This window comes from Suncus etruscus, chromosome 1 (genome assembly GCF_024139225.1).
Source record: "Suncus etruscus isolate mSunEtr1 chromosome 1, mSunEtr1.pri.cur, whole genome shotgun sequence".
Classification (NCBI taxonomy): Eukaryota; Metazoa; Chordata; class Mammalia; order Eulipotyphla; family Soricidae; genus Suncus; species Suncus etruscus.
Window position 1 is genome coordinate 96,532,775 of NC_064848.1, and position 26,662 is coordinate 96,559,436.

General features: G+C 40.3%; 2 protein-coding genes across 2 annotated transcripts in view; one reads left to right on the forward strand and one right to left on the reverse strand.

Annotated features, from left to right (window-relative positions):
- The window catches only part of KBTBD2 (kelch repeat and BTB domain containing 2), a 73,355-nt gene extending 71,602 nt beyond the window's left edge, over positions 1–1,753 (reverse strand). The window contains exons 1-2 of the mRNA XM_049768964.1: positions 1,562–1,753; positions 784–963 (exon numbers count right to left, since the gene is read on the reverse strand). The gene's annotated coding sequence lies outside the window, so the exon portion shown is untranslated. The remainder of the gene's footprint in view (positions 1–783; positions 964–1,561) is intronic.
- Positions 1,754–2,042: 289 nt separating this feature from the next.
- The window catches only part of PEX1 (peroxisomal biogenesis factor 1), a 47,909-nt gene continuing 23,289 nt past the window's right edge, over positions 2,043–26,662 (forward strand). The window contains exons 1-12 of the mRNA XM_049768861.1: positions 2,043–2,224; positions 5,384–5,527; positions 11,760–11,843; positions 12,901–13,015; positions 13,111–13,847; positions 15,471–15,590; positions 20,053–20,176; positions 20,395–20,498; positions 21,599–21,681; positions 23,295–23,427; positions 24,526–24,622; positions 25,861–26,031. Of these exons, the coding sequence (XP_049624818.1) occupies positions 2,096–2,224; positions 5,384–5,527; positions 11,760–11,843; positions 12,901–13,015; positions 13,111–13,847; positions 15,471–15,590; positions 20,053–20,176; positions 20,395–20,498; positions 21,599–21,681; positions 23,295–23,427; positions 24,526–24,622; positions 25,861–26,031 (2,041 nt within the window). The 5' untranslated portion in view covers positions 2,043–2,095. The remainder of the gene's footprint in view (positions 2,225–5,383; positions 5,528–11,759; positions 11,844–12,900; positions 13,016–13,110; positions 13,848–15,470; positions 15,591–20,052; positions 20,177–20,394; positions 20,499–21,598; positions 21,682–23,294; positions 23,428–24,525; positions 24,623–25,860; positions 26,032–26,662) is intronic.

Here is a 26,662-nt window from a genome sequence, read left to right on the forward strand (position 1 = left end):
TCCTGGCTTGGTTTGTTCTAGGCTAGTATGGGCAAGGCAGACAGCTTACCACTTGCTCCACCGCTCCAGCCCCTACAGTCAACAACTTTTTAACTGTACCTATGGGGATTCAATTAAAAAAAAATGTTTCTAAGTCCTCCCTCATCCAAAAAAGAAAGATGTTCTTTAACCTATGGGTTTTACGTGATAAGAAGACAGGCTAAATGAATGAAATATGACCAAGGCCACATTGGTAAGCTGTGGAACTAGAAAACATACTCCAGACCCAACTTTTAATTTTCCAGTCACATAATAGGAAGTTAAGCATGAGAATGGTGCAAGTGGCACAAGGTGGTGCAATTGCATGCGGCTGACCTAGGAAAGACAGAGGTTTGATCCCCTGGCGTCCTATATGGTCCCCAAGCCAGGAGAGATTTCTGAGCACATAGCCAGGAGTAACCCCTGAGCGTCACTTGGTGTGGCCCAAAACCAAAAAACAAACAAACAAAACCAACATTTAAGAGTAAAAGAAGGGGGCCAAAGAGATAGCATAGAGGTAAGGCATTTGCCTTTCATGCAGAAGGTCGGTGGTTCGAATCCTGGCATCCCATATGGTCCCCTGTGCCTGCCAGGGTCGATTTCTGAGCTTAGAGCCAGGAGTAACCCCTGAGCACTGCCGGGTATAGACCCCCCCCCAAAAAAAAAAAAAGACTGAAAGAAGATATAGGGTAATTCAGTATGAAGGAATCTTGAGTCAAAATGATAACAATGGGAATGATGGCAAGCAGATTCTGCGTTACTTACATAGTTACCTTGCACTTTGCAAATTCATAAATTTAAGAAGGTAAATTTCAGTAAAGTCTTCTGCTGGATATTCATCTAGAGTGTTATAATGTTCGATTGCACAGAAAAAATTGCTTAATAAATTCCTTCATTGTTCCCACTGTAGGCACTCCATCAGGATTCCAGATTGATTGCACATACCTGAAGAAATATTGAGAGACGTGAATGTTCTTAGAAATAAGGTCAGGTAAAAAACAAACAAAAGAAAAGAAAAAAGTAAAAAAAAGCGTTGAGGGCTGGGGAGCAAGTGCATCAGGTCATGCACTTCCCTTGCATGAGCCTGGGCTAGTTCGATTCCTGACATTCCAGATGATCTCCAAACACCGCCAGGGTGATTACTGAGTGCGAGTCAGAAGTGATTCCAGAGCATTCGGGCCCCAATTGTGAACCGAAAAAAAAAAACAGATGGACTTTGAAATAATAAAAGTCTGTTCAGTGGTTCAAATAGAAAGTTTTAAAACTGCCCCTTTATCTATATAAAGAATAGTTCCCCCTCGTAAATTATGCCTCTAGGTAAGGCGTGTGAAAGATTACTTTCCATCGACACGTTTTCCAGGTTAATTTAGCAGAAAGTTACCAAGAAGAGCAAGTAGTCATTGCTTACCCTGCGCGAAGCACTTTCGTGAAGCCGAAGATGCAATCAGTGAAACAGTAGCTGGCTCTTTGATTCTGGATCCTGGGAATGTTGGTGCTTGAGTCCCAGGACCCCTCATGCTCATCTCCAAAGGCGGGGATGCACCTGCAGCCTTCTCAAGCCTTGCGCTCGCCTCGGCTGGATAAGCAGAGTTGAGAACGTCCACCGAGCTCCCGAGACCCAAACCACTTGACCTTGACTGCGCGAGGCCGGCGCCCTGCGATACTTGGCCCGCGGGTCACAGACGGCCTTTCCGCTGCGGTGTCTCCGGACACTCCCGGCTTCACCACCGATGGGCGCCATCTTGCCGGCCTCGAACTCGACCAAGTGACAACTTCCGCCACACTCACGCAATCAGCGAGCGGCCTGGGTCAAGGCGTGCCGGGATTGGCTAGAGAATCGACAGCCTCGGCCAGCCCTTTGCACAGAGCGGAGTGGGCGACCCTAGCGGCACGGAGGAGACCTGCAGGTCCCTCCCACGACAGCTGATGGGCTGGGCGAGAGGCACCCGCGGGAGAGGGGGCGGGGCCGGGGCGGGGTCTAGGTCGGTCGAGGGGCGGGGCCTATCGACGTTCTCCGGCTCGGCGCCCTCGTCCCGGCCCGGGTGCCTGGCGGGGGCTACTCCTTCCTCCGGGGGAGATGTGGGGCAGCGACCGCCCGGCTGGTGCTGGGGAAGGCGGGGCGGCCGTGACCGTGACCTTTACTAATGCTCGGGACTGCTTCCTGCACTTGCCCCGTCGCCTCGTGAGCCAGCTGCGTCTGCTGCAGGTAACGCGCGAGCCTAGGACTGGAGGGGGAACCCACCAGGACCGCGTGAGCCCCCCTGGCTGACAGTCTTGGGTCTGAAGGGGCGAGGCCCTTGAGGGACGCGCTGAGCACACCGGCCTCTCCGCCCAGGAGAACGGGCTGCCTGCCCAACCGCTGTTGCCAAACAGTAAGGCGACGCGGGTCCGAGAGCAGGACCGGTCTGGGCAGTCTCTGTAGCCCGCTCTCCTCGTCTCCTGCACCCCCAGATCTTTAACGCGCTTCCCGACTGCAGGGGAACCAGTTGCTGTCACCCAGTAAAAGGGATCGAGTCTGTAGTGTGCTCTTAGCCTAAAAGAATAATGGAAGTCGAGGCAGGTGGGATAGTACAGCCGATAAGGCGCTTGGTTTGCATGTGACTGACTGACACTTGCTTTGCAAATGACTGATCTGGGTTCAATCCTGGCACCCCCTATGGTATCCTGATCCCCTTAGGAGTAAACCCCTGAGCACCTTCAGATTGGCCCCACAACTAAAACAAACAAAAAAGGTAACCTTGTAGTTTGTTTTTAAAACAAACAAAAAAGGTAACCTTGCAGTTGTTTTTGGTGCATACTGTTATAGATCAATAGCAAGTTGATTTCAGTGCACTGCATAATGATTTGATGTTTGGCTTTTACCGGTTCTTTTTTTTTTTTTTTTTTTTTTTTTTTTTTTTTTTTTTTGCTTTTTACCTTTTTTATGGGTCACACTCTGCAGTGTTTAGGAGTTACTCCTGGCTCTGCCCTCAGGCATGAGCCCTGGCAATGCTCACAGGGCGGTTGCAATCCAGACAAGTATTCTTTTTTTTTTTTTTATCTTTATTTAAACACCGTGATTACAAACATGATTATAGTTGTATGATTACAGTCATGTAAAGAACACCCCCCTTCACCGGTGCAACATTCCCACCACCAATTTCCCAGATCTCCCTCCTCTCCACCCCCCTACACCTGTACTCGAGCCAGGCTTTCTACTTCCCTCATTCATTCACATTGTTATAGTTTTCAGTGTAGTCATCTCTGCAACTGCACTCATCACTCTATGTGATGAGCTGCATGCCAGACAAGTATTCTACCCACTGTACTATCATTATGACCCCTAATGCTCTTTCTGTCAACTTTTGGCTCCAGTGTCAAGCTGTCTCATATTAGTCAACACTGGTGGAGACTGTGCCTTCACACCCACAACCTGACTGTATAAAAATGCTTCCTTTGAAATGTGCACTGGTGAAGGTGGTTGTACATTGTATGGCTGTAACTCAGTCATGAACAACTTTATCTGTGAGGGGAAAAAAAACTAGTATGAACAACCTTGTAACTGTGGTGTTTAAATTAAAAAGAAAAAGCTTCTTTACAGTAATTGTAAGATGTGGAGACTGTTACATTCATCACTATTAGCAAATTCAGTGATTTTTGTTTTAAAACTTGAACCTTCAGGAGCCAACATGACAGTACAGAGATTAAGGTGCTTGCCTTGCATGCACCTGATTCTGGATTGATCCCTGGCACCAAAGGTGTAACCCAACCACCCAAACCTCCAAATTTGAACCTCTATAAGAGTTCATTGGGTATCTTTCTGAAACCTAAATATCTTTACCCATGGAGCAAATTGCTTTCTATCAATCCTAAGTCATCTAGACTAAATGTTTTCCTTAGTTATAGAAGTAATAGAGAGGTTTTATAAAATATTTGGACAGTAATAAAAGTGGTCTGGGTGATATATAACTCTCAGTTGAGAAACACCACATTAACAGTTTGCCTACCCATACTCTGCTTTTAGGATTAGCTGTTATTGCTAAAGTTGGGACAGGCTTCTTGTCTATGTTGAATGCAAGCTATTGGACTAAAGCTCTGAAATCTAGAGAGACCACATACCAATAAGTCATTAGCTTTGTGTTGATAAGAGATACCCAATACTTGAGATAGGCTTGGCCACTTCTAAGCTATCAAAACAAGCCCCCAAAGTGTGTCTTATGGAGCTAATACTGCCTGGAGCTGAGGCCTGAGTGCAGGGGAGGAGAGCATCTAAAAGCTATGTGTGTCTTATGGTCAGGTGTGTCTTATAGAGCCAAAAATATGGTAATTTTATTGATTAAGCTCCCTGGAAAGGATCTTCAACATATCAGTAAGACATCTGTTGACAGGTTTCTCTCTACCTGAGAGCATATGGTTCAAAGAAAAAAAAAGAGGAGTGTCCAAGTATTGAATTCAAGGCCTTATTTGTGAATCATGTGCCCTAAAGCTGAAGTATGTCTTCACAGGTTGAACCTACACCTCCTAAATGCAAAGCTTGTACTCCAGTCCAATAATCTATCTCTGACTCTTCACCTAAAATGTTTTAAGAAACATAACACAACATTTCTGTAGTTGTACAGAGAAGCACTTCTGGAAACAGCGATCAATCTTTCTGTTTTATGCTTTTATCTTCTGATGCTTTTCCTGTGTCTTTGTAATTTTTTTTTTTTTTGGTCTTTTGGGCCACACCCACACCAGGGTTACTCCTGGCTCAGAAATTGCCCCTGGCTTGGGGGGACCATATGGGATGTTGGGGGATCGAACCGCAGTCCTTCCTTGGCTAGCGCTTGCAAGGCAGACACCTTACCTCTAGTGTCACCTCTCCAGCCCCTTGTAATTTTTTTTCTAATAGAGGATTATATACTCCAGTCTTGTTGGTGTTTCACAATTTTAAGACTACATTTTTTTATTCCCATGATCCTGATGTTTAGTAAATTTGTGGCTTATTTAAATTTTTTCTATGACTACATATTAAAAGACATTTTCACAATTATAGAGAATACTGCAGAGATATTTTGTTACAGTTTTTTTCTTCTGTAAAATATGATTCCAGGTTAGTTAAATGCATATGTGTGTATTTCAGGTTCATTGCTTATGTTTGTGAGATAAGTTTATTGGCTGTATATTGACACTCTGGAGTCTCAAAAGGTTGAACTTATGATACCATTATAAGAATACAAGAAACACTGGAGGATGAAAATGTTATACCTTATTAGATGTTTTGATTAATATGAATAATGTTTTAAGAGAAGATTTTGTTTATATGTATTGCAGTAATTTTTTAATGTGAATTCAGAAAGTAATGTGAACCTTTTGAAACCTTTCTTTCTTGTCTCTTCTTAAATAGCATCAAGCTATAGAAGTCACATGGTGTCAGCAGCCTGTGTTCTTGAGCTGGGTTGAAGGCAGGCATTTTAGTGAACTAGGCGAAAATGTGGCTGAAATTAATAGACAAGTTGGACAGAAACTTGGACTCTCAAATGGGGAACAGGTAAGCACAAAATGGGACACCAGTGATTTTTTTTAAATGTCACATAACAACAATTTCTGTAAAATGAAAGTTTATTTTATTGACTTTTTATGGAGATGAGTCAGTACCTTTGAAGCTACTGTTAACAGTCTAGAACATTGAAATTAATTTTGGTTGTTGTAAACCCACAATCCTTTCCTTCAAGGTCAGTTTTCTTCAAGATGGACTCAACCTTTGGGGAGGGACCCTTTCTCAGTTGTAACTGGAGACCATACTTTCTTTTTATTTTTTATTTGGTGGGGGCCCTTCAGGTGATGCTCAGTGGTTACTCCTGGCTCTGCATTCAGGAATCACTTATGGCAAGACCATATGGAATTTGAAGATCGTACCCGGAAATTGTACCCAGTTGACAAACATCTTATTAGCTGTACTATCTATCTGGCCCTATTCTCCATTGCAAAATCACTGTCTGGTTCTACTAGGCTTCCTAATTAATTTTGTATGTTAAGATATTTTAATCATTTTATTATTTTTCTGTTCTGTTTACTCACTATATTTTATTTATTGCTTTACTTTTTTTTTTTTTTTTGGTTTTTGGGTCACACCCGGCAGTGCTCAGGGGTTATTCCTGGCTCCAGGCTCAGAAATTGCTCCTGGCGGGCACGGGGGACCATATGGGGCACTGGATACGAACCGATGACCTCCTGCATGAAAGGCAAACGCCTTACCTCCATGCTATCTCTCCGGCCCCTATTGCTTTACTTTTAAAGTTTTCTCATTTTGCTTCTGTGAAGCTTTCTGCTTTATAAATTACTTAGTTTTACTTTTATTTTGTTTCTGAGTAATTTTCTGAGATTAAAAAATCACGTTTAAAAAATCACGTTGAACTAGAAAAAGAACTTACTGACAAAAGAGGGCTATTTTTCCAATTTTGTCTATGTATCTATAATGCTTAGGTTATGATCCCTAAAGTTTAGGGCTCATACATTTTTCCTTTTCTTTTTTGTGCATGTTCACCATTTTACTCATTTAAAAATATAATTAAAAACTACAGAAGTAATAAATATTCATCACAAATACTTCAGAATTGTAAGTGAAAAAAAATTTTTTTCTTTCTTTCCCTTATTTTAGGTTCAGAATGAGTGATACCTTTTTGTTGTTTTGTTTTTCTGGGCCACACCTGGTGACTCGGGGTTTATTCTTGGCTCTGCACTCAGAAATCGCAGGGGAACACATGGGATCTGGGGATTGAAGTCAAGTTGGCCACATGCAAGACAAATACCCTACCTGCTGTATTATATCTCTGGCCCAAGAATGAGTGTTTTTTGTTGGCCAGAATCTCACTAGATTTCTAGGATTTAAAGAATGAAATTGTATTTATGTCTTCTACAATGTATTTTTTAATCACTATATATATCCAAGTATTGTTCTGCATATTAGAAGCAATAGGCATTGATCATCTGTATGTATATGGTATAAAATATTAAAAATTGAATTGTCAGGTCTAAAGGACTGCACGTTTAAAAACTTGATAGCACTAAATTTCTTTCTGCCACAGGCCAGCCAAGTTGGGCAGCACTGAGAGGGGCTTCAGGGTTACTCGGTAAGAGGATGGGAGCAAGGAATTGGCGATGGGTGGGTACTCAGAGATCAGATACGCTAAAAAACTGTTGGAAATTAGTCTGTCTATTCTAAGTTTTCCTTCCATATTTAGGCAGAACATTATCAATAGCAGGAATCTATGGTATGTTAAGCATTACATAGGTTATAGCCACAGAGTTAAACATTGTGAATCGGGGCCGGAGAGATAGCATGGAGGTAGTGCATTTGCCTTGCACGTAGAAGGATGTGGTTCAAATCCAGGCATCCCATATGGTCCTCAGCCTTCCAGGAACGATTTCTGAGTGCGGAGCCAGGAGTAACCCCTGAGTGCTACTGGGTGTGACCCAAAAACCAAAAAAAAAAAAAAAAGAAAAACAAAAACAAAAGTACTAAACCCCAAAAAACCCAAAACATTGTAAATCAACACTGGTACAAAACTGCCACCTGAAAAACAAAAACAAAAACCTGCCACCTGTATATTCTGGGCATTTCTGAACATTCCATTATTTTCCACAAATTCTTTGTTCTACAGTCATAGTTTCACTACTTTAAACAGAAATAGAGGAATTATTCTTTCCCATAATCATATCTTTACTGTGACCCCATTTAGCTTTTTCTATTATTCAACAGAATCATCTATTAAAACTTAACTAAATGTTGCTATAAAAAGACCTAAAAGACTAAACATTCTTGTGGCGTTAAATCCATTATTTAGTGGCTGGTAACTATGTGAATACTTTCAGGATGGGAAAGGCAAAATGTGATTTCAGTGATTTTTTAACCATGGAGGCAAGGACAGAAAGTTTTCCATGGAAAACATCTTGAAAAACCAAATGTCTTGTACTGTACATGTTACTAAGTGACCAGCCAAATAATATTATTGTAAGTTCTTCAAAAGGGAAAGGGAGCTTAGGGTATGTAAAGTATATTCCAGTAATTCTCTCTAACTGCAGAGGGCACAAGCACACAGTTTTTCATCCACTCGGCATTGTTACATCTCATTATACATTAATTTTATTTTAGTAAGCTCATTGTTGCTATCCTGCTAAGCTCTAATCTAGGGCACAACTCTTTTTCTCAGCAGTGTCTGCCAGGACTGCACCCCCTATTTCAGTGGGAGGCTAGTCCTGCACCACAGCTGTCTTACCACAGCTGAGTAGCCATCATGTCTATAGGCCAGGGCTATAGCATTTCCCATTACCTTTCCATTTTCTTTTTCCAGTGTACACTATAGTTTTATATCTTTTTAACTTGTTTATCAGACTCATTTTTTTTGTAAATTTTTATGTTTGTTTTGATTTTGGCACCATACCTGAAGCTGCTCAGGGCTTATTTCTGACTCTTTGCTCAGGGGCCACATCTGGCAGGTTTGAGGGACTATATGTGGTATCCAGGAATGAAGGGGAGTTCTCAGCATGTAAGACTTAGCCTATATTATCTTTTAACCCCAATATTCTTGAGTTTTTTTTTAAATTTATTTATTGTTTCTGGACCAGATATGGCTATATACAGGGGTAACTCGTGACTCTGCATTCAGGGATCACTCCCAGCAGTGCTTACAGGACCATATGGGATCCGGGGATTAAATCTGAGTCATCACGTGCAAGCCAAATGCCCTTCCCACTACTATTGCTCAAGCCTTCTGTTTAAAAAATTTTTTTAGGGCCCGGAGAGTTAGCACAGCGGTGTTTGCCTTGCAAGCAGCCGATCCAGGACCAAAGGTGGTTGGTTCGAATCCCGGTGTCCCATATGGTCCCCTGTGCCTGCCAGGAGCAATTTCTGAGCAGACAGCCAGGAGTAACCCCTGACACCGCCAGGTGTGGCCCAAAAACCAAAAAAAAAAAAATTTTTTTTTTTAATTTTTAATTTTTTTAATTTTAATTACTTTATTTAAAAACCATGGTGTTTTTATTCACTGTTAAAAAGGTGTTCATGATTGAGTTTTAATCATATAATGTACAACACTCTTCACTAGTACACATTTCCCACCACTAATGTCCCCATTTTTCCTCTCACCCTTCTCCCTGCCTACTTCTGGAGCAGACATTTTTCTTCCTCTCATCTCCTCTCTCCTCCCCTCCCCTCCCATCTTCTCCCGTCCCCTCTTCTCCCTCTCCCTCTCCCTTTTTTTTTTTCACTCTCCTCCTTTTTTTTTTTCTTTTAGACACTGGTTTGCAACATTGTTACTGAAGAGGTATCATGCATATCAGTTTACTTCCTTTTATCACCCGGTTGTTCAGAGCGATCATTTCAACCATCATTTCCATAGTAGTCTCTTCTCTACTCTAATGCCATTCCCCTAATATTTGTGGCAAGAGTCCTACCATGGGCCAGTCCCCATGGCCCTCATCTCTATTGTCTCTATATGTTATTATCATACTATCTTATTTTTTAATATTCCACAAAGAAGTGCATTTATTCTCTCCAGCCCCTCTTGAATGTTTTTTGATTATTTACTTATATTGATTTTTTTTTTTTTTTGGTTTTTGGGCCACACCCGGTAACGCTCAGGGGTTACTCCTGGCTATGTGCTCAGAAGTTGCTCCTGGCTGGGGGACCATATGGGACACCGGGGGATCGAACCGGGGTCCATCCAAGACTAGCACAGGCAAGGCAGGCACCTTACCTTTAGCACCATCACCCGGCCCCTATATTGATTTTTTTTTTTTTGCTGAAATCTTAAAAACATTAGTAATAGTAATCTAAGAAGTGATTATTTTTTAATCTTTATTTGTTGATTGATTGATTGGTTTTTGGGCCACACCCAGTGGCACTCAGGGGTTAATCTTGGCTCTGCACTCAGAAATTGCCCCTTGCAGGCTAGCAAACCATATGGGATGCCGGGAATTGAACTGTGTCCCTTCCGGGTCAGCCGCATGCAAGGCAAATGCCCTACTGCTGTATTATCTCTCTGGCCCCTAAGAAATGATTAATTCTGATACTTTGCTTTATAAACTAGGGCAAGGGGAGATTTTGCGCAGGATTTCATGGTGAATTAGTATTCTCTTCTCTTTGAGCACAAGGCACTTTCCCAGGGAAACAGCTTCCTTATCTTGATGTCTGCACTGTCCTCTTGAGTTTACCCATTTTATTCCAGGTGAACTATCACCTGATTTTCTACAATCTTTGTGTTGTAGCAATACCCTAAGGCACTGTCTCTCAGATAATCTTAATGGGAACAGAAAGTTGACTGGCTTACCAAGATACTAGCTTCTTGAAACTGCTCTGTGCTTCCTCAGAACTGCCACTTTAAGGGTTGTGGATATAATGTTCTGGTAAAAGCAGAGGTCTTGCAGAGATGAGGCCCAGGATTCCATCTTGCCCCCCATCCTTCCTCTACCCACTAATAAACCATTTTGGATGGCTATACTGGAGTTTCTCAAGAGAAATAGACTATCGAGGTTTGGTAAAATTCTGCTCTAGCCACAAAAGCAGAAAAGGAAGCTCTGGTTACCCAGTGCATTTAATGCTACTTGTGCCTTTAATCCCCTGAAATGCCTGTAATGGAAAACAAAGTAAAATAAGGCTACATTCACAGATACATGTTGACTGTATAAGAGGAGCATTTCATCTACTTTACTCTTCACTGTAAAGGATTGTTTTTCTGGTTGGGGGTCACATGTGGCTTGAGAGTGACTGGATAGGCCCATGGTGTCAGGAGTCAATCAGAGCATCGTGTATTCCGGGACGTGCTCTACCATTTGAATTTTCTCCCCAATTCTTCTCTGTAGAAGGTTTTATGTCTAAGTCATTCAAAATAATTGATTGTTTTCTATTCCTGTGTATTTTTTCCTTTTCTAGAAGCATGGCTTGAAGTTAGTTATAAACTGATGACTGCATCATTTTTACAAATTAAGTATATCCTAGATCAGACCATGATTTGATGGCATTGTTACTTAATGTTTCTGTCCATTTTGTTATATTGGGGAAAAGGGTCAGTTACACTCAATGACTCTGAAATCAGGGTCGCTGCTGGATGTGCTTAGCAGACCATATGTGGTATACTGGGGATTAAACTGGAGTTGACCACATACAAAGCAAGAGTCTTGATTATCTGTCCCCACTATATTTTATTTATTTTAATTGTGCTATGCTAGAATGTATTTTACTCTCTCGTATTCTTAACTAATTATGAAACCATTTTTTCTTAAAATGTCTAAGTGTACTTGTAAGAACTTGGGGCTGGAGTGATAGTATAGCATGTAAGGTAATTGCCTTGAATGCCACTGGCCAGGATTCAATCTGTGCTACCACTTATGGTGCCCAAGACCACCAGGAAGAGCCAAGAATGAAGAACCAGGAGTAAGTCTGAGCACAGCCAGGTGTAGTCTCAAAACAAAACTCCATCACCACTACGAAAAAAATTAGTCCTTGATCTGCGAATGAAAGTACAGATACAGGGGCCGGAGCAGTGGTACAGAGCATAAGGCCTTGTGCGTTAGCTTAGGATGGACCACTGTTCGATTCCTCCAGCGTCCCATATGGTCTCTCAAGCCATAGCCAGGAGCGCATAGCCAGGAGTAACCCCTGAGTGTCACCGGGTGTGGCCCAAAAACTAAGAAAAAAAAGTTAAAGAAAAATACAGATATCAAGTACTTATTTTCAAGGGATATAAAGTTTTAAGATTCTTTTTCATTTTTGTTATTTTCAGGTGTTTCTCAGACCATGTTCCCATGTGGTATCCTGTCAGCAAGTTGAGGTGGAACCCATCTCAGCGGATGATTGGGAGATCCTGGTAAAGAAAACAGATTGAGAGCAGTTCCCTTTTAAAGTTAAACTGCCATGTGTCTAGATTTTTCTTCTCTGAACATCATTATAAACATACATTCATACATACATATGTACATGCATATATATAGGTTTTGGGTCACACCCAGCAGCACTCAGGAAATACTCATGGCTCTGCACTCAGAAATCACCCCTGGCAGGCTCAGGGGACCATATGGGATGCCAGGGTTCGAACCACTGTCTTCTGCATGCAAGGCCTCAATATTTTGAGTTAGTTTAAGCTAATAGATTGATGCTCCTTTTTAATTAATTATTTTTTAGCCTGTAAACCTTTCTTTTTTAATTCTTGTTTGTTTGTTTATTGGTTTGGGGTCATACCTAGTGGCACTGAATGGTTACTCCTGGCTCTGCACTCAGGATTCACTCCTGGCAGGCTCAGGGGACCATAATGGATGCCAGGGATTGAACCGTGATTGACTTTGTGCATGACAAACACCCTACTCACTGTTCTATTGTTCTGGTTCCACTTCTTGTTTATTAATATTTTTTAAATAAATGATTTATTTGAATCATCATGAGATACACCATTATAGAGTTGTTTATTATTGGGTTTCAGTCATACCATGTCCAACACCCATTCCTTCACCAGTGAACATTTCCCGCCCCCAGTGTTCCTGTTTTCCCTCCCCCACTCCTGTCTTCTTTCCTGCTTGCCTCTATGGCAGATACTTTTCATGTCTTTCTCTCTTTTTCTCTCTCTTCTTTTTGTTCCATTTAGACACTGGTTTACGATAGTATTACTGAAGGAGTATCATACATGTTACTTTACCTCTTTTCAGCACTCAGTTCTTGTCCAGAGTGATCATACCAACTATCATTGTCATTGTGGTCCTTTCTCTGCCCTAATTGCACTCCTCCACTCATTGTGACTGGTCCTCCTGGGCCTCATCTCTATTGTCTCTGAATATTATTACCATACCATCATTTATTTCTATCCCACAAATAGGTCTTTCTTTTTTGAGACATGGATTGATGCATTTATTTTTGTTTTATTCCTATTTTAGGAGCTGCATGCTGCATCCCTTGAACAGCATCTTCTAGACCAAATTCGAATAGTTTTCCCCAAAGCAATTTTTCCTGTTTGGGTTGATCAGCATACTTATATATTTATCCAGATTGGTAGGTGCTCATATTTATGGCTTCCTCCATTCCTTACACCATAGCATTGAATCCCAGAGGTAAACGTGAACTCATGACTGTTATTATTTACACAGTTGCACTAATACCAACTGCTGGGTATGGAAGACTGGAAACTGACACTGAACTCCTCATTCAGCCAAAGACCCGCCAAGCCAAAGAGAATACATTTCCAAAAGTAGATAATATAGATGGAAGAGACCATAAAGGAGTGACAAAAGAATTTCAATTCAAGAAACTTCAGTCAGTATCAGGAGTGACTGGGTCTAATTCAGAGGTCACAGCTACTTCATCAAGTCCAAGCTTGTGGACTATACTAGGAAGCATTTTTCCTTTTGGATCTGAAAAGAATTATGAAACTTCCTGGGGTTTAATGGAAATCAATGCTTTCAAAAATATGCAGTGTTCAAAAAATGTTCCACTAGATAATATTTTCAGAGTGTGCAAATCTCAGCCCCCTAGTATCTGTAATGCTTCAACAACATCTCCATTTAGCAAAAATTCTGCCATTCATGTTTTTCCATGGGACCAGGAATACTTTGATATGGAGCCCAGCTTTACTGTGACTTATGGAAAACTAGTTAAGCTACTTTCTCCAAAGCAACAGCAGAGCAGAATAAAGCCAAATGTGCTGCTTCCTGAAAAAGAGAAGCAACTATCAGAAGGGCAAGATCAAAAGCAAATAAGCCCAGACCCTGGTCCAGAAGCTGATGTGTCCTGTGTAGTACAGGTCATCTGGAATGGACTCGAAGAACTGAGGAATGCCCTAAAATACACCAACCACGTAGAGGTTCTCCATCTTGGAAAAGTCTGGGTTAGTATAAATTTTATAATTTAGTAGAAAATAGTTTTGTGACATGATCTTCCCCATATTATAAAGTAGATACTTTTTATAGGATCAAACCAGTAATTAAGAAACTGGAGGCCAAAGGATGGGTTGGAGAGATAATTCAAAGGGCTGGGTGCTCGCTTGTCATACTGAAGAACACCAGTGGTTTCTTGAGTATTACTGACAATAGTGCCATGCATGACAGGTGCAGCTCCTTCCCAGAAGAAAGTCTACAGGGTTACATGTCCAAGTGCATGGTAACATTCTTAGGGTAAAGATTATGTCTTTTCTGGCATGTAAGTTTAGTATAAGGTTAGGCAGGTACACACCGACCTGAATTTCTTGCATAGCTAATTAGAACAAAGATCCAAACTCAAGTGGACTGCCTTATCATGGAGTGTCCTGCAAAGCCATACATCTTTAATACCTATAGAAGATTTGTTCCCAAGCTTTTGGAAGCAAAGGAAGCACTTATTAAGTATTGGAAGAAATAGCTGATGTAGGGGGCGGTCCACAGTGTGACATAACCTTCCTGCCCCTTATGATGGCAGCTAGATCAGAATATTCCCTCAGAAAGTGCGAACTCTGCTCTTCAACTTGTGTGTACTAGTAGAGGAGGGAAAGCAGCTAGTGTTCTATCTTCTCATCAGACTTCAAATATTAATGCTTAAATACATGTGAAAAGACTTACCAGCTCTGTTGGAACCTAAATTTGTGACACTTCCCGAGGGCTAAAGGGAGGAACGTGATCAGGGTAGTTTAAAGGGAAGGAAAGAGGATCACTGTAGATTTCCTTACTCTGCTAGTTTAACCTATGACTTTTATTCAGGCAACTTCCATCTCTTTGGCCCACATCATGTAAAAGCTCTACCCATTGCCTTGAGGTTTTTGTTGTTGTTAGCTCTAAACTTTTGGCTGAGGAGATCCCAAAGCATATCTAAAATCAAAATACCTAACTCTGAACTGGTGAGATGACTGTTTCTCTACATGTTCTTCCATTCATTGGGAACACCCTTGTTTTTCCTTGGACTCGGTAGGTGAGGACATGATGAAGAACTGCTGATGATAAAGTCTTGGTACCAGAGAGGGCTGCAGTGTAGAGTCTCGGCTTCTCTTTGCAGACTGCACTGTTGACAGTGAATTCTCATATATTCAAAGCTGAATTGAGAGGGAAAAATTATAGACTATCTTCTGAAAGGTTATAAGAAATGAATTGGAAAATGGAAATATTTGTTGGAGAAATAATTTATTCTTTTTTTTTTTTTTTTTTTTTTTTTGTGTGTTTTTTGGGTCACACCCGGCAGTGCTCAGAGATTATTCCTGGCTCCAGGCTCAGAAATTGTTCCTGGCAGGCACGGGGGACCATATGGGACGCCGGGATTCGAACCGATGACCTCCTGCATGAAAGGCAAACGCCTTACCTCCATGCTATCTCTCCGGCCCCAATATATTCTATAATATATATTATGGTTACAGAATATCCATCTGGCTATCTGAAATGTGATTGCTTCCATAATGTTATTAATGTGTATCTATTAATATTTATAATGTGAGATATTTTTATCATACTTTAACCATATTTATATACCTTTCATTTTTAAATTTCAGATTCCAGATGACCTGAGAAAGAAATTAAATATTGAAATGCATTCAGTAGTAAAAATATCTCAAGTGGAAATCATTCCCCAAATTCCAAGAGCTCTAAAACTGCAACCTAGAGAAAACTTAGTGAGTTCAGCTGATATGTTACATTTAATTGTTTACTTGTATTGTGACATTTCTGGTTGCTTTAGTTGAGTCATAATACTGGGGTCAGAAGGTAATATGCAAGGTAAGGCCTTGCACTCCACTATAAAGGTTTGATCCCTGGTACCATTTATGGTCTGGTTTTCAGATCCTTGCTAAGAGTGATCCCTGAGCATGGCTGGGTATGGCCTCAAACACAAAGTTTGAGGGGAAGCCGAGACTGTACTGCAGTCCTCTATGGTACCAGGATTTTATATAATAATTCTTTTTTGCTAAAATGACATAAAAGTCATTATTTCACTTTTTAATTGTGATTGCAATTAAATGCTCCTGACCCTTTGGTCCCATCCACATTTTTTTCTTTTCTCAATTTGTAGGAAAACAGAAATATGAGGCAGAATAAGATGATTCATGTTCTATGATTCTGGGGCCAGAGCATTAGCACAGCCATAGGGTGTTTGCCTTGCACGCGGCTGACCCAGGATGGACCTCGGTTCTATCCCCTCAGTTCCATCCCCAGAATCCCATATGGTCCCCCAAGCCAGGAGTGATTTCTGAGTTCATAGCAAGGAGTAACCCCTAAGCATCACTGGATGTGGCCCAAAAACAAACAAAAAAGGCAGGGTTCCTTGTCTAGAAGCTATAAATAAAATTAAAACAAGTAAAAAAGAAAAAAAGGGGGGGGCAGATATGGCAAGTTTTTTGTTTGTTTATATAGGCTCAGTAAACATTGGGAAAATTAGAAAGGAAATTCTCTTAGCTTAAGAGATACAGGGTATCTCTACCCTTGAAGGATATTGTTCTAAAACCAACTACAGGCTCCAGGCATGTTAGTTGTCAAATCCCAAGGTTTTTCATTATGGTGCCAGGAAACGTTCTGCTCAGTCATGGTTATCTTAGTCAGTCTTCTGTAATTAGAGATAATGGTTTTTGCACAGATCTTAGGATGAAGCATCTTTGGATTTTATCTCATTGTTAGGTGGTGAGGTAGGGCAACTTGCCCTTAGATCAAATTGTTGCTGTTTCCTCATCACTAGGGTATCATATGTACCTACACTGGAGCAAATTGGTGCCATAGTGATGTTAGGGACTCCCCCAAGGGGAGTTTGACTCCCTGTGCTGTGCAGGGAACTGTGCCTGTTCTAAGGTTGGGATCTGGGATTCAGGGTTGGATTGTCTATGTCCAGTCAGTTGAGGTCTAAGTCAAATTCTCATGCTAAATGTTCAGGGTGGAAAGCACCCCTGCATTATGGGTTCTTATCCCTATTTGATAAGACCTTCTTTCTATACATAAAATTTCCCCATTTTAGTGTGCCTATTCAATTTTTTTTCTTTTTGGGCCATACCATGTGACACTCAGGGGTTACTCCTGGCTCTGTGCTCAGAAATCACTCCTAGCTTGAGGGATCATATGGGACACTGGGTGATTGTCTGTCCTAGGTCAGCTGTGTGCAAGGCAAATGCCCTACTGTTGTGCCACCACTTTACCCCAAAATGTTTATTTTTTAAGTTAAAATTATATATATTTTTGGTATGGGGGCCACATTTAGTGGTGCTCAGTATTTACTCCTGACTCTGTGCTTGGGGATCACTCCTGGAAGGACTCAGAGGACCATATGGGATGCCCAGACTAACCAAGGCCTCATGCAAGGCAAGTGCCCTACCCACTATAATGTTCTCTGACCCTAGCAATCATAAATTTATTTTTTTTTTTGTTTTGTTTTTGGGCCACACCCGGCGATGCTCAGGGGTTACTCCTGGCTGTCTGCTTAGAAATAGCTCCTGGCAGGCACGGGGGACCATATGGGACACCAGGATTCGAACCAACCACCTTTGGTCCTGGATCGGCTGCTTGCAAGGCAAACGCCTCTGTGCTATCTCTCCGGGCCCTAGCAATCATAAAATTTTTAAGTGATACAAATATTATGTATATTGTGCCAGTGTACATATGGATAATTTTGACTTTTAATAAAGTTATATTTTGGATACAGTCATATAATTAAAAAAATTTTTCCATGTTGTTTCACTATTAATATCTTTTCTTTTCACTATTGATATCTTAACAAAAAAGAGTGCTAGACTATTTTACTTTTCAACTTGGTTAAAATTTGGGGAATTGACATGGTTAGATATTGAGCTCAATTAAAAATATTTTTATTATTTAAAAATTTTTGTTTGTTTTTTGGCCATTCTGGGGTGGCGCTCCAGGGGTTACTCCTAACTCTGCATTCAGAAATCACTCCTGGCAGGCTTGGGGGACCATATAGGATGTTGAAGATCTTGCCTGGGGATTGTACCCTGTTGTCCATGTATAAGGCAAATGCCCTATCTGCTGTGCTATGCTCCAGTTCTAAAATACCTTTTTAATAGAGGCTAGGGATGTGACTCAGTGGTAGAATACTTACCACCTTGCATGTATGAGGCCCTGGATTTTCAATTCCTGGCACCAAACGTAAAAGCAATGCTTTTAATAAAGTATTGTCTATTGTATTTTATTGTGTTCCTGTTCTTAGAAAATTGTATTATCGTAAATTGTTGTATAACATGTTAAAAAACCTTCCAAATAAGCTTTATTCTTTTAGGGTTAAATAGTACTTTAGGATTCAGAGAACCATGATAGTGATAATGTCATGGAAGAAGCAATTTAACAGTGTCCTAACTGATGAAACCTCAAATAACATAGCTTATAGCTTATGGCAGGCAAATAGGAAAACAATTGTGACAGACAAAAAGGAAAACAGTTGTATTAAATGATATTACTGTAATAAATATACTAATCATTTAACACAGTGATTTGAATTTTCTCAAATTGGTTATTGGTCTTGTTTTTCTACTTGAACATTGGAGGCACAGAGAACAACAGAGGGACAATTTGAAACATGGAAGAAAAAAGGGTTTCATTATCTTCATAGAAATTAATCGGGGCCGGAGTGATAGCCCAGTGATAGGGTGTTTGCCTTGCATGCAGCCAAAACAGGATGGACCACAGTTCAAATCTGACATTCCCATGTGGTCCCCCAAGCCAACCAGGAGTGACTTCTGAGCACAGAGCCAGGAGTAACCTCTGAGTGCCACTGGGTGAAAAAAAAAAAAAAAGAAATTAATCATCTGTGAAACATTGGTTTAGTTTCAAGTATATTATAAACACTTCATTATTTTATTTTGTAAACTTAAATTCTTGACTTTTTTAAAAAATAATTTCTTTCTTTCTTTCTTTCTTTCTTTCTTTCTTTCTTTCTTTCTTTCTTTCTTTCTTTCTTTCTTTCTTTCTTTCTTTCTTTCTTTCTTTCTTTCTTTCTTTCTTTCTTTCTTTCTTTCTTTCTTTCTTTCTTTCTTTCTTTCTTTTTTTTTTTTTTTTTTTTTTGGTTTTTGGGTCACACCCGGCAACGCTCAGGAGCCATTCCTGGCCTATGCTCAGAAATCACTCCTGGCAGGCTTGGGGGACCATAAGGGATCCGGGATTCGAACCACCATCCTTCTCTTCAGCCCCTTTTTAAAAGAATTTTTTCAGATGTTGTTTTTCATTTTGTTTTGGGGCCATATCCGTGATGCTCAGGGGTTACTCCTGGCTCTGCATTCAGGAATTTCTTCTAGGGGATCATATGGGATACTACATATTGTACCTAGGTCTGCTGCAAGGCAAGCACCCTACCCACTGTACTATCACTCTGGCCCTTCTTCAGACTTTTTGAGTTATTAATGCTGAGGATATCAGTACCATGACCAATTGGCAGGGTAAAATGGAAAGCAACAAGTGAGCATGTAATGGATTGATTTGTTTTACATAGAATTGTATGTTATTTGTTCTATAGGCATCATGTCTGTATTCCAGTTAGTAGAAAGAAGGGTGCAAAGCACGCTCCTTGCATGGTTTCTCTACTCTTCAATTAAAAAGAGAGGCTTTGGGGCTGGAGGGATAGCACAGAAGCTAGGGCATTTGCCTTGTACTTGACTGACCTGAGTTCGATCCCTGGTATCCCATAAAGTCCCCTGACCCTGCCAGGAATGATTTCTGAGCACTGCTGGTGTGACCTAAAAATAAAAAAAAAAAAAGAGAAACTTTCCCAGAGATTGCTGATTGCCTGCCACCTGCCGAGCATAGCTGTGTGCACCCACAGCTCCAAGTGTGGAACCCGGGCATTTGCTTTTTTTCTAGAATAGAGAGGGCACAGGTTAGACTGATTCTAGAGGGAGCCAAATTATGGTAGGTGTATCAGCTGAGCATAGAGGGAAGTAGACTTTACGATATCGCTACTTGAATTGCTGCTTCAAGTCTTGCGTCAGTACATGCTCATTGTCTTTGACATTAAATTCTGAATCTGTACCATGACTATGAAATTATTTTACTGGTTTTTGTTTCGTAAAGTTTATATTTTGTTAGCAAGATAAGCAGTTTTAATAATAAGGTGTTAGGATAATTGATTACTATTCTTCTCTTTGGCAGCCTCAAGGTATAAGTGAAGAGAACATAAGATCTGTGTTCTTTTCATGGGTACAGCAGTCTGTGACTACCACGCTTCCTTTAGTAATGTCAGAGGAAGAATACATTAAACTGAGAATTAAAGATGGTAGGTATATTTTCTTTATTTTTCTGTTTTTCCTATAGAAGTCATAAAATGTTCCATTTTTTTAACGTGTAACCTGTGAACAGACAGTATACAATGACATGTAAGCATACTTGACATATTGGAGGAGGCCTTTATTTAAATTTAAGTACATTTGGTAAACTCAAATTATTTAAACAGCTCTCGTGCTAACTTTGGATTTCCTACTTTCTTTTTAATAGGGTTGAAGGAGTTTTGTCTGGATATAGTTCATTCTTGTGGAAAAGAAAAAGAAAAAACAGTTTTCCTGTTAAGTACCAGACTTCTGCAAAAGATCCCGTTACAAGTAATCTTATACTATTGAATATTTAGTAGTATGACATTTTTCACATGTGAATGATATAAAGTGTGAATTTACCTATATGACTGCATCATGAAATGCATAAGAGGAATAACTTGATTTAAAATATTCTCTCTATGAGCATTTTCATTTTTTAAACAATTAACATCTTATATGTAAGATCAATGCATTGACACAAAAGTAGTTGATTGTGTTACCTGGTAATTACAAAATCAATTAGGCTATATTTATTTCTAATTCAGTGATTTGGAGATAGATACATTGTCTCCACTTTTGAAATATAATCTTAAAAATATCACCAGTCAAGGAAGATGCCGTCACAACAAATAACAATACAGTTACAACAGTGAAGAGGGTTGGTGGGATAATAGAGTGGGCAGTGCACTTGCTTTGCATGCAGATTTGATTCCAGCCAGACCGTATGTGCCCTGTCAGGAGTGATCCCTGAACACTGCTAGATGTAGATATATAGAGATATATAATATTGGGAGGGGGGAGGGCTGGAGAAATAGCACAGCAAATAAGGTGCTTACTTTGCATGTGATTAACTTGGATCCCTGGAACACAGCCCACAGTAATTCCTGAGGCAGAGATCAGCTGGGTCTGGACCCTCACAAAAAAGGAATTGTGAAAGAAATGTGGCACAAATAAAATTGCAAATAAAAATATGTCTATAAAATGTACTAAGGCAAGGACATTCTTTTTTTTGGGGGGGGGCCACACCCGGCGCTGCTCAGGGGTTACTCCTGGCTGTCTGCTCAGAAATAGCTCCTGGCAGGCACGGGGGACCAAATGGGACACTGGGATTCGAACCAACTACCTTTGGTCCTGGATCGGCTGCTTGCAAGGCAAACACCGCTGTGCTATCTCTCCGGGTCCAGCAAGGACATTCTTTACTACATTTTGATCATACATATTTATGTCCTTTGGATGAGTAAAATATTGTCAGTATTGTTTTAAGGAATGATCTTGCATGTGCAATATATCCGAAATTTAGTTTCCTGGGAACTGAAGAAAAACAGATGAAACAATAGATGAAAGTTATTCTTGTGAAATTTAAATTTAATTTTTCCTTGCTACTGTAGGTCCTTCTAGATCCTATGGTAAAAGAAGAAAATGATGAGGAAATTGACTTTATTCTTCCTTTTTTAAAGCTGAACTGCTTGGGGTAAGAAGTTATGGCCAAATTAGCATGTTTTAGAAACATTTTCACATTTTCTCCAGCAGGGTTTTTATGTATTAATATGTAAATTATTAAAGGCAGTAAATAATTTTACTAATATATTATTAGGTGTTTTTTTCTAAGAATTGTCTTTGGTCCCACATCTAAAGTAATAATTTATCTTATTTTTTTTAAATAATTAAAGGTTAGAAACATATTAGAAAATTTCTTTTGAGAATTGGTGTTTAAGAAGAAAACAGGGGCTGGAGAGATAGCAAAGTGGTAGGGCATTTGGCTTGCTCGCAGCCGGCCCAGTACTGACAGTGGCATCCCTTATGGTCCCCTTTGCCTGCCAGGAGCGATTTCTGAGCGCAGAGCCAGGAGTAACTCCTGAGGCCAGGTGTGACCCAAAAACCAAAAAAGGAAGAAAGAAAGGAAGGAAGGGAGGGAGGGAGGGAGGGATGGATGGACGGACGGACAAAACGACCTACTCTTATCTGTGATTTCCAACTTTGGGGCTCGCCAGAGAGATAGCACAGCAGTAAAGCCTTTGCCTTGCATGCAGCTGACCTGAGAGGGACCTGGTTCCATTCCCAGTGTCCCATATGGTCCCCCAGCCTGCCAGGGGCAATTTCTGAGTGCAGAACTAGGAGTAACCCCTGGGCACTGCTGGGTGTAGCCCAAAACCAATCAATCAATAAAGTTTAAAAAATAAAGAAATAAACAACTATAATGATCTGGTTCATACATATTTAAATAAATGATTCTTAAAACAAACACTTTTTAAAAATATCTTTATTTAAACACCTTGATTACAAATATGATTGTAGTTGGGTTTTAGTCATGTAAAGAACACTCCCCTTCACCAGTGCAACATTCCCACCACCAATGTCCCAAATCTCCCTCCTCTATTTTAAAAGTTAAATCCAAAAATATTAATTGAATGTTTAAAAATATTTCAACTTAAGTTATTCCAGTTCATGTTGTTACTGTAATGATTTTTACTATTGTTAATGTAAGCTATTGTTAATGAAAGTTTGTTTTTTGTTTGTTTGTTTGTTTGGGGACAACACCTAGAAAATGCTCAAGGCTTGCTCATGGCTCTGCATTCAGGAATCACTCCTGTCAGTGCCTGGGAGACCATATGGGATGCTGGGTTGACAGCATGCTAGGCGAGTGCCATAGTGCCGTAGTCCCTACCCATTTTACTATCTCTCTATCCCCTCTTTTTTTTGAGGGGGGGTCACACCCGTCAGTGCTCAGGGGTTACTCCTGGCTCTATGCTCAGAAATCGCTCCTGGCAGGCTCGGGGGACCATATGGGATGCCAGGATTCGAAACACCAACCTTCTGCATGCAAGGCAAATGCTTTACCTCCATGCTATCTCTCTGGCCTCTCTATCCCCTCTTTTTAATGTAATTTTAAATTTGAAAACAAATTCAAAAGAAACGCCTGATATGTTATTGTTTATAAGGTATATAAACTTTATCTCATAATTCTTCAGAGACCTTTAGCAGACATTTGATTTCCTGAAATCAAATTGTTAGAGTTTATCCTGCATCAGTGTTTTGTTTTGTTTTGTTTTGTTTTGATCATTTTTTGCCTTGCCTGTTTTGTAGAGGTGTGTGTGCTATAGGCCTCTCCTCCATGGAGCACATCACTCATAGCCTTCTGGGGCGCCCTCTCTCACGGCAGCTCATGGCCCTCATGGCAGGACTCAGGAATGGAGGCCTTTTACTCACAGGAGGAAAGGTATGTGCTTAAAGTATGCTCATTTTCACTAATAATAAATTTTAATTCCTCTCTTCGATCTTCTCTTACATGTACTTGTTAATTTAAAGTGTGGGAAACATTGCTTCACTTGTACTTTTGAGTGCATTTTATTAAATATATTGGGGATGGGAAGTGATCTTAAATAAGATGATGCTTTCCCTGCCTTTTTTGTTTTCCTTTACCGTTAGTTGATAGGACTATGATTTTTCTAGTGGTAGGGTTTATTAACATTCAAATGTTGAACCAGCCTTGGATCCCTCTTTAAAAATAAAAACAGGGGCCGGGCGGTGGCGCTGGAGGTAAGGTGCCTGCCTTACCTGCGCTAGCCTAGGAGACGGACCGCGGTTCGATCCCCCGGCGTCCCATATGGTCCCCCAAGCCAGGAGCGACTTCTGAGCGCATAGCCAGGAGTAACCCCTGAGCGTTACCGGGTGTGGCCCAAAAACCAAAAAACAAAAAATAAATAAATAAATAAATAAATAAAAACAAAACAACAACCAAAAACACTACTTTGATATGCTGAGTGAATTCAATCAAAAGGAAAGGGAGAGAAAAGTATTTAGGAAATAATTCTTTCCCATTATCTGTCAGTCCTTCTGATACCTTCCTGATTCACTGTCTTTCCTTAGTTTATTTAATATTACTTAATATCACATTTTTAATTTTAATATCATTTTAATTTACTTAATATCACATCATAAAGTGATCATAGATAGATCCAAGAATCTATTAAATATTCTCTTTTCCTCTAACTCTACTCTGACTTAATTGGCAGGGGCCAGAGTTGTAATACGGCAGATAGAGAGCACTGGCCTTGCACGTGGATGATTTGGTCCCAGCATCCCATATGGTCCCCTGAGCACTGGTAGAAGTAATTTCTGAGTTCAAAGCCAGGAGTAATCCCTGAACAATGCCAGGTGTGCCCACCCCAAAAATAAAATAACACAAAGACTTCCTTGGCATATAATGTTGGATAGAATTTGATTGTTAAGAATGAATCTTGATGATTGCCACAAAGACACAAAGTATCTCTGTGATTGAATATATTAACTTTCTTATGAAGCATCTATTTTCTAGGGATGTGGAAAATCAACATTAGCCAAAGCAATCTGTAGAGAAGCATTTGATACATTGGATGCCCATGTGGAGATAATTGACTGTAAAGCTCTACGAGGTATGAATGCAGTTAAAAATAAATTCCCTTTTATACAGATAGAAATGTGATGATTTAATGTTTGTACTTAATGAATACAGATATCTCACATTCCTATTTATTGTTTAGTCATTGAAATGCCTTAGGAAATTTAAACCTTTGGCTTTCTAAGATTTTTCTTTCTTTTTTTGATTTTTTTATTTATTTATTTATTTTTTTTTTGGTTTTTGGGCCACACCCAGTAACGCTCAGGAGTTACTCCTGGCTATGCGCTCAGAAGTTGCTCCTGGCTTGGGGGACCATATGGGACACCGGGGGATCGAACCACGGTCCGTGCAAGGCTAGCGCAGGCAAGGCAGGCACCTTACCTTTAGTGCCACCGCCCGGCCCCGATTTTTTAATTTTTTTCTTTCTTTTTTTATTTTTGTTATTCCATGGTGCTTGGGGCTTACTGCTGGCCTGTGTTCAGGGACCCCCATTTGTAGCGGGGCTTAAGGAATCATGTAGTATGCAAGGCAAACACCTTAACCCCTGTACTATCTCTCTGACCCATGACATTTTAATATTTTCAATAATAAACTAAATTTGTTGGAGTCCTTCCTCTTCAGTTCTTCCCCACAGCAGCATTTAGGGCCCAGGACTCTACCTGTCAATGCTCAGCACAGTGCTGTAAACCTGAGGTTTGGTGCCCAGTGAGGCTGTGTTTGGGGCGGTGCTCAGGGGTTACTCCTGGCTATTTGCTCAGAAATAGCTCCTGGCAGGCACAGGGGACCATATGGGACACCGGGATTCGAACCAACCACCTTTGGTCCTGGATTGGCTGCTTGCAAGGCAAACGCCACTGTGCTATCTCTCCGTGCCCCTACATTCTATTTTTTTTATTGTTTGTTACGAGCCATCAGAAATTTTCTGTGAAAGGCATGCAAGGCAAATGCCCTACTGCTGTGCTATCATTTGGCCCCTCTCTGTGGAATTATACAAAAATAAATGAATAAACAAATACAGACACACAGAAATTATAGTAGCATGTTCCTTTTTAAATTTTAAATAGTTCAGCACTTTTCTGAGTCCTTTGAGGCTATATTAATCAAGGCTAATCAATAATGTGCAAATTTTGATGATTGGTTTATTAACAAAATATGTATCAAATCCTCATAGCTGAAATCAACATTGGACTTGATTAGTGCCCTCATAAAAGAAGTTTGAATTTTCCTTGCTCTAAGATAATGCTAAAATAATTTCTTATTGTTTGTTTGAAGGGAAAAGACTGGAAACCATACAAAAATCTCTAGAGGCAGCTTTCTCAGAGGCTGCATGGAGACAGCCTTCTGTTGTTCTGCTGGATGATCTGGACCTTATTGTGGGCCTCCCTGCACTTCCTGAACATGAACATGGGCCTGACACTGTGCAGAGCCAACGACTTGCATATGGTAACAGTCTATTCATTGGCTTCAGGCCCTTTCTCTACTCATGCAGTTGTCGGTGTTCATGTCAGTTTGTTCTTTTCAGAGGAAAAAATTAATGCAATGTTGTGTCACTTTTAAGGCCTTGCAGCATTCTGTGAACAGTCTTCAACTTCATAATTAATCTTTTGGGGACTTTTCATGTTCTCATATACTTATCAGGAATTGTTGAATTGTATATATTTATTCTTTGGTTCATTTGACAAATATATTTCAAATACTTGTGCATAGTCTATAGTCTCAATGAGGAAAGAAAAGAAAATAAAATAGATTATTTCAGTCCTTAGTCCTGATAATACTGATAGCTTCCATTTATGCTGAGGCCTTTCTGGGCTAGGGCTTTGTAGTATTATATATGCAGATATTCTTCTGCTTTTACAGGAGAGTAACTGGATATTGTATTAGAGGAAGTAATTCGAGGAGGGAGGCATAAGTAGGAGATAGTAGGCTGTGTTCTGTTCTAAGCCAGGAAGTGTTTTTGGAGAAGATAATTAAGATGAGTTTTGGTAAAGGATGATCAGTGTGAAGCAGCTTCTTGATAATGAAGAAACAAAGAAGGTGTGGTCCACAGGCAGGGCACGAAGATGTCCCTTAGCCA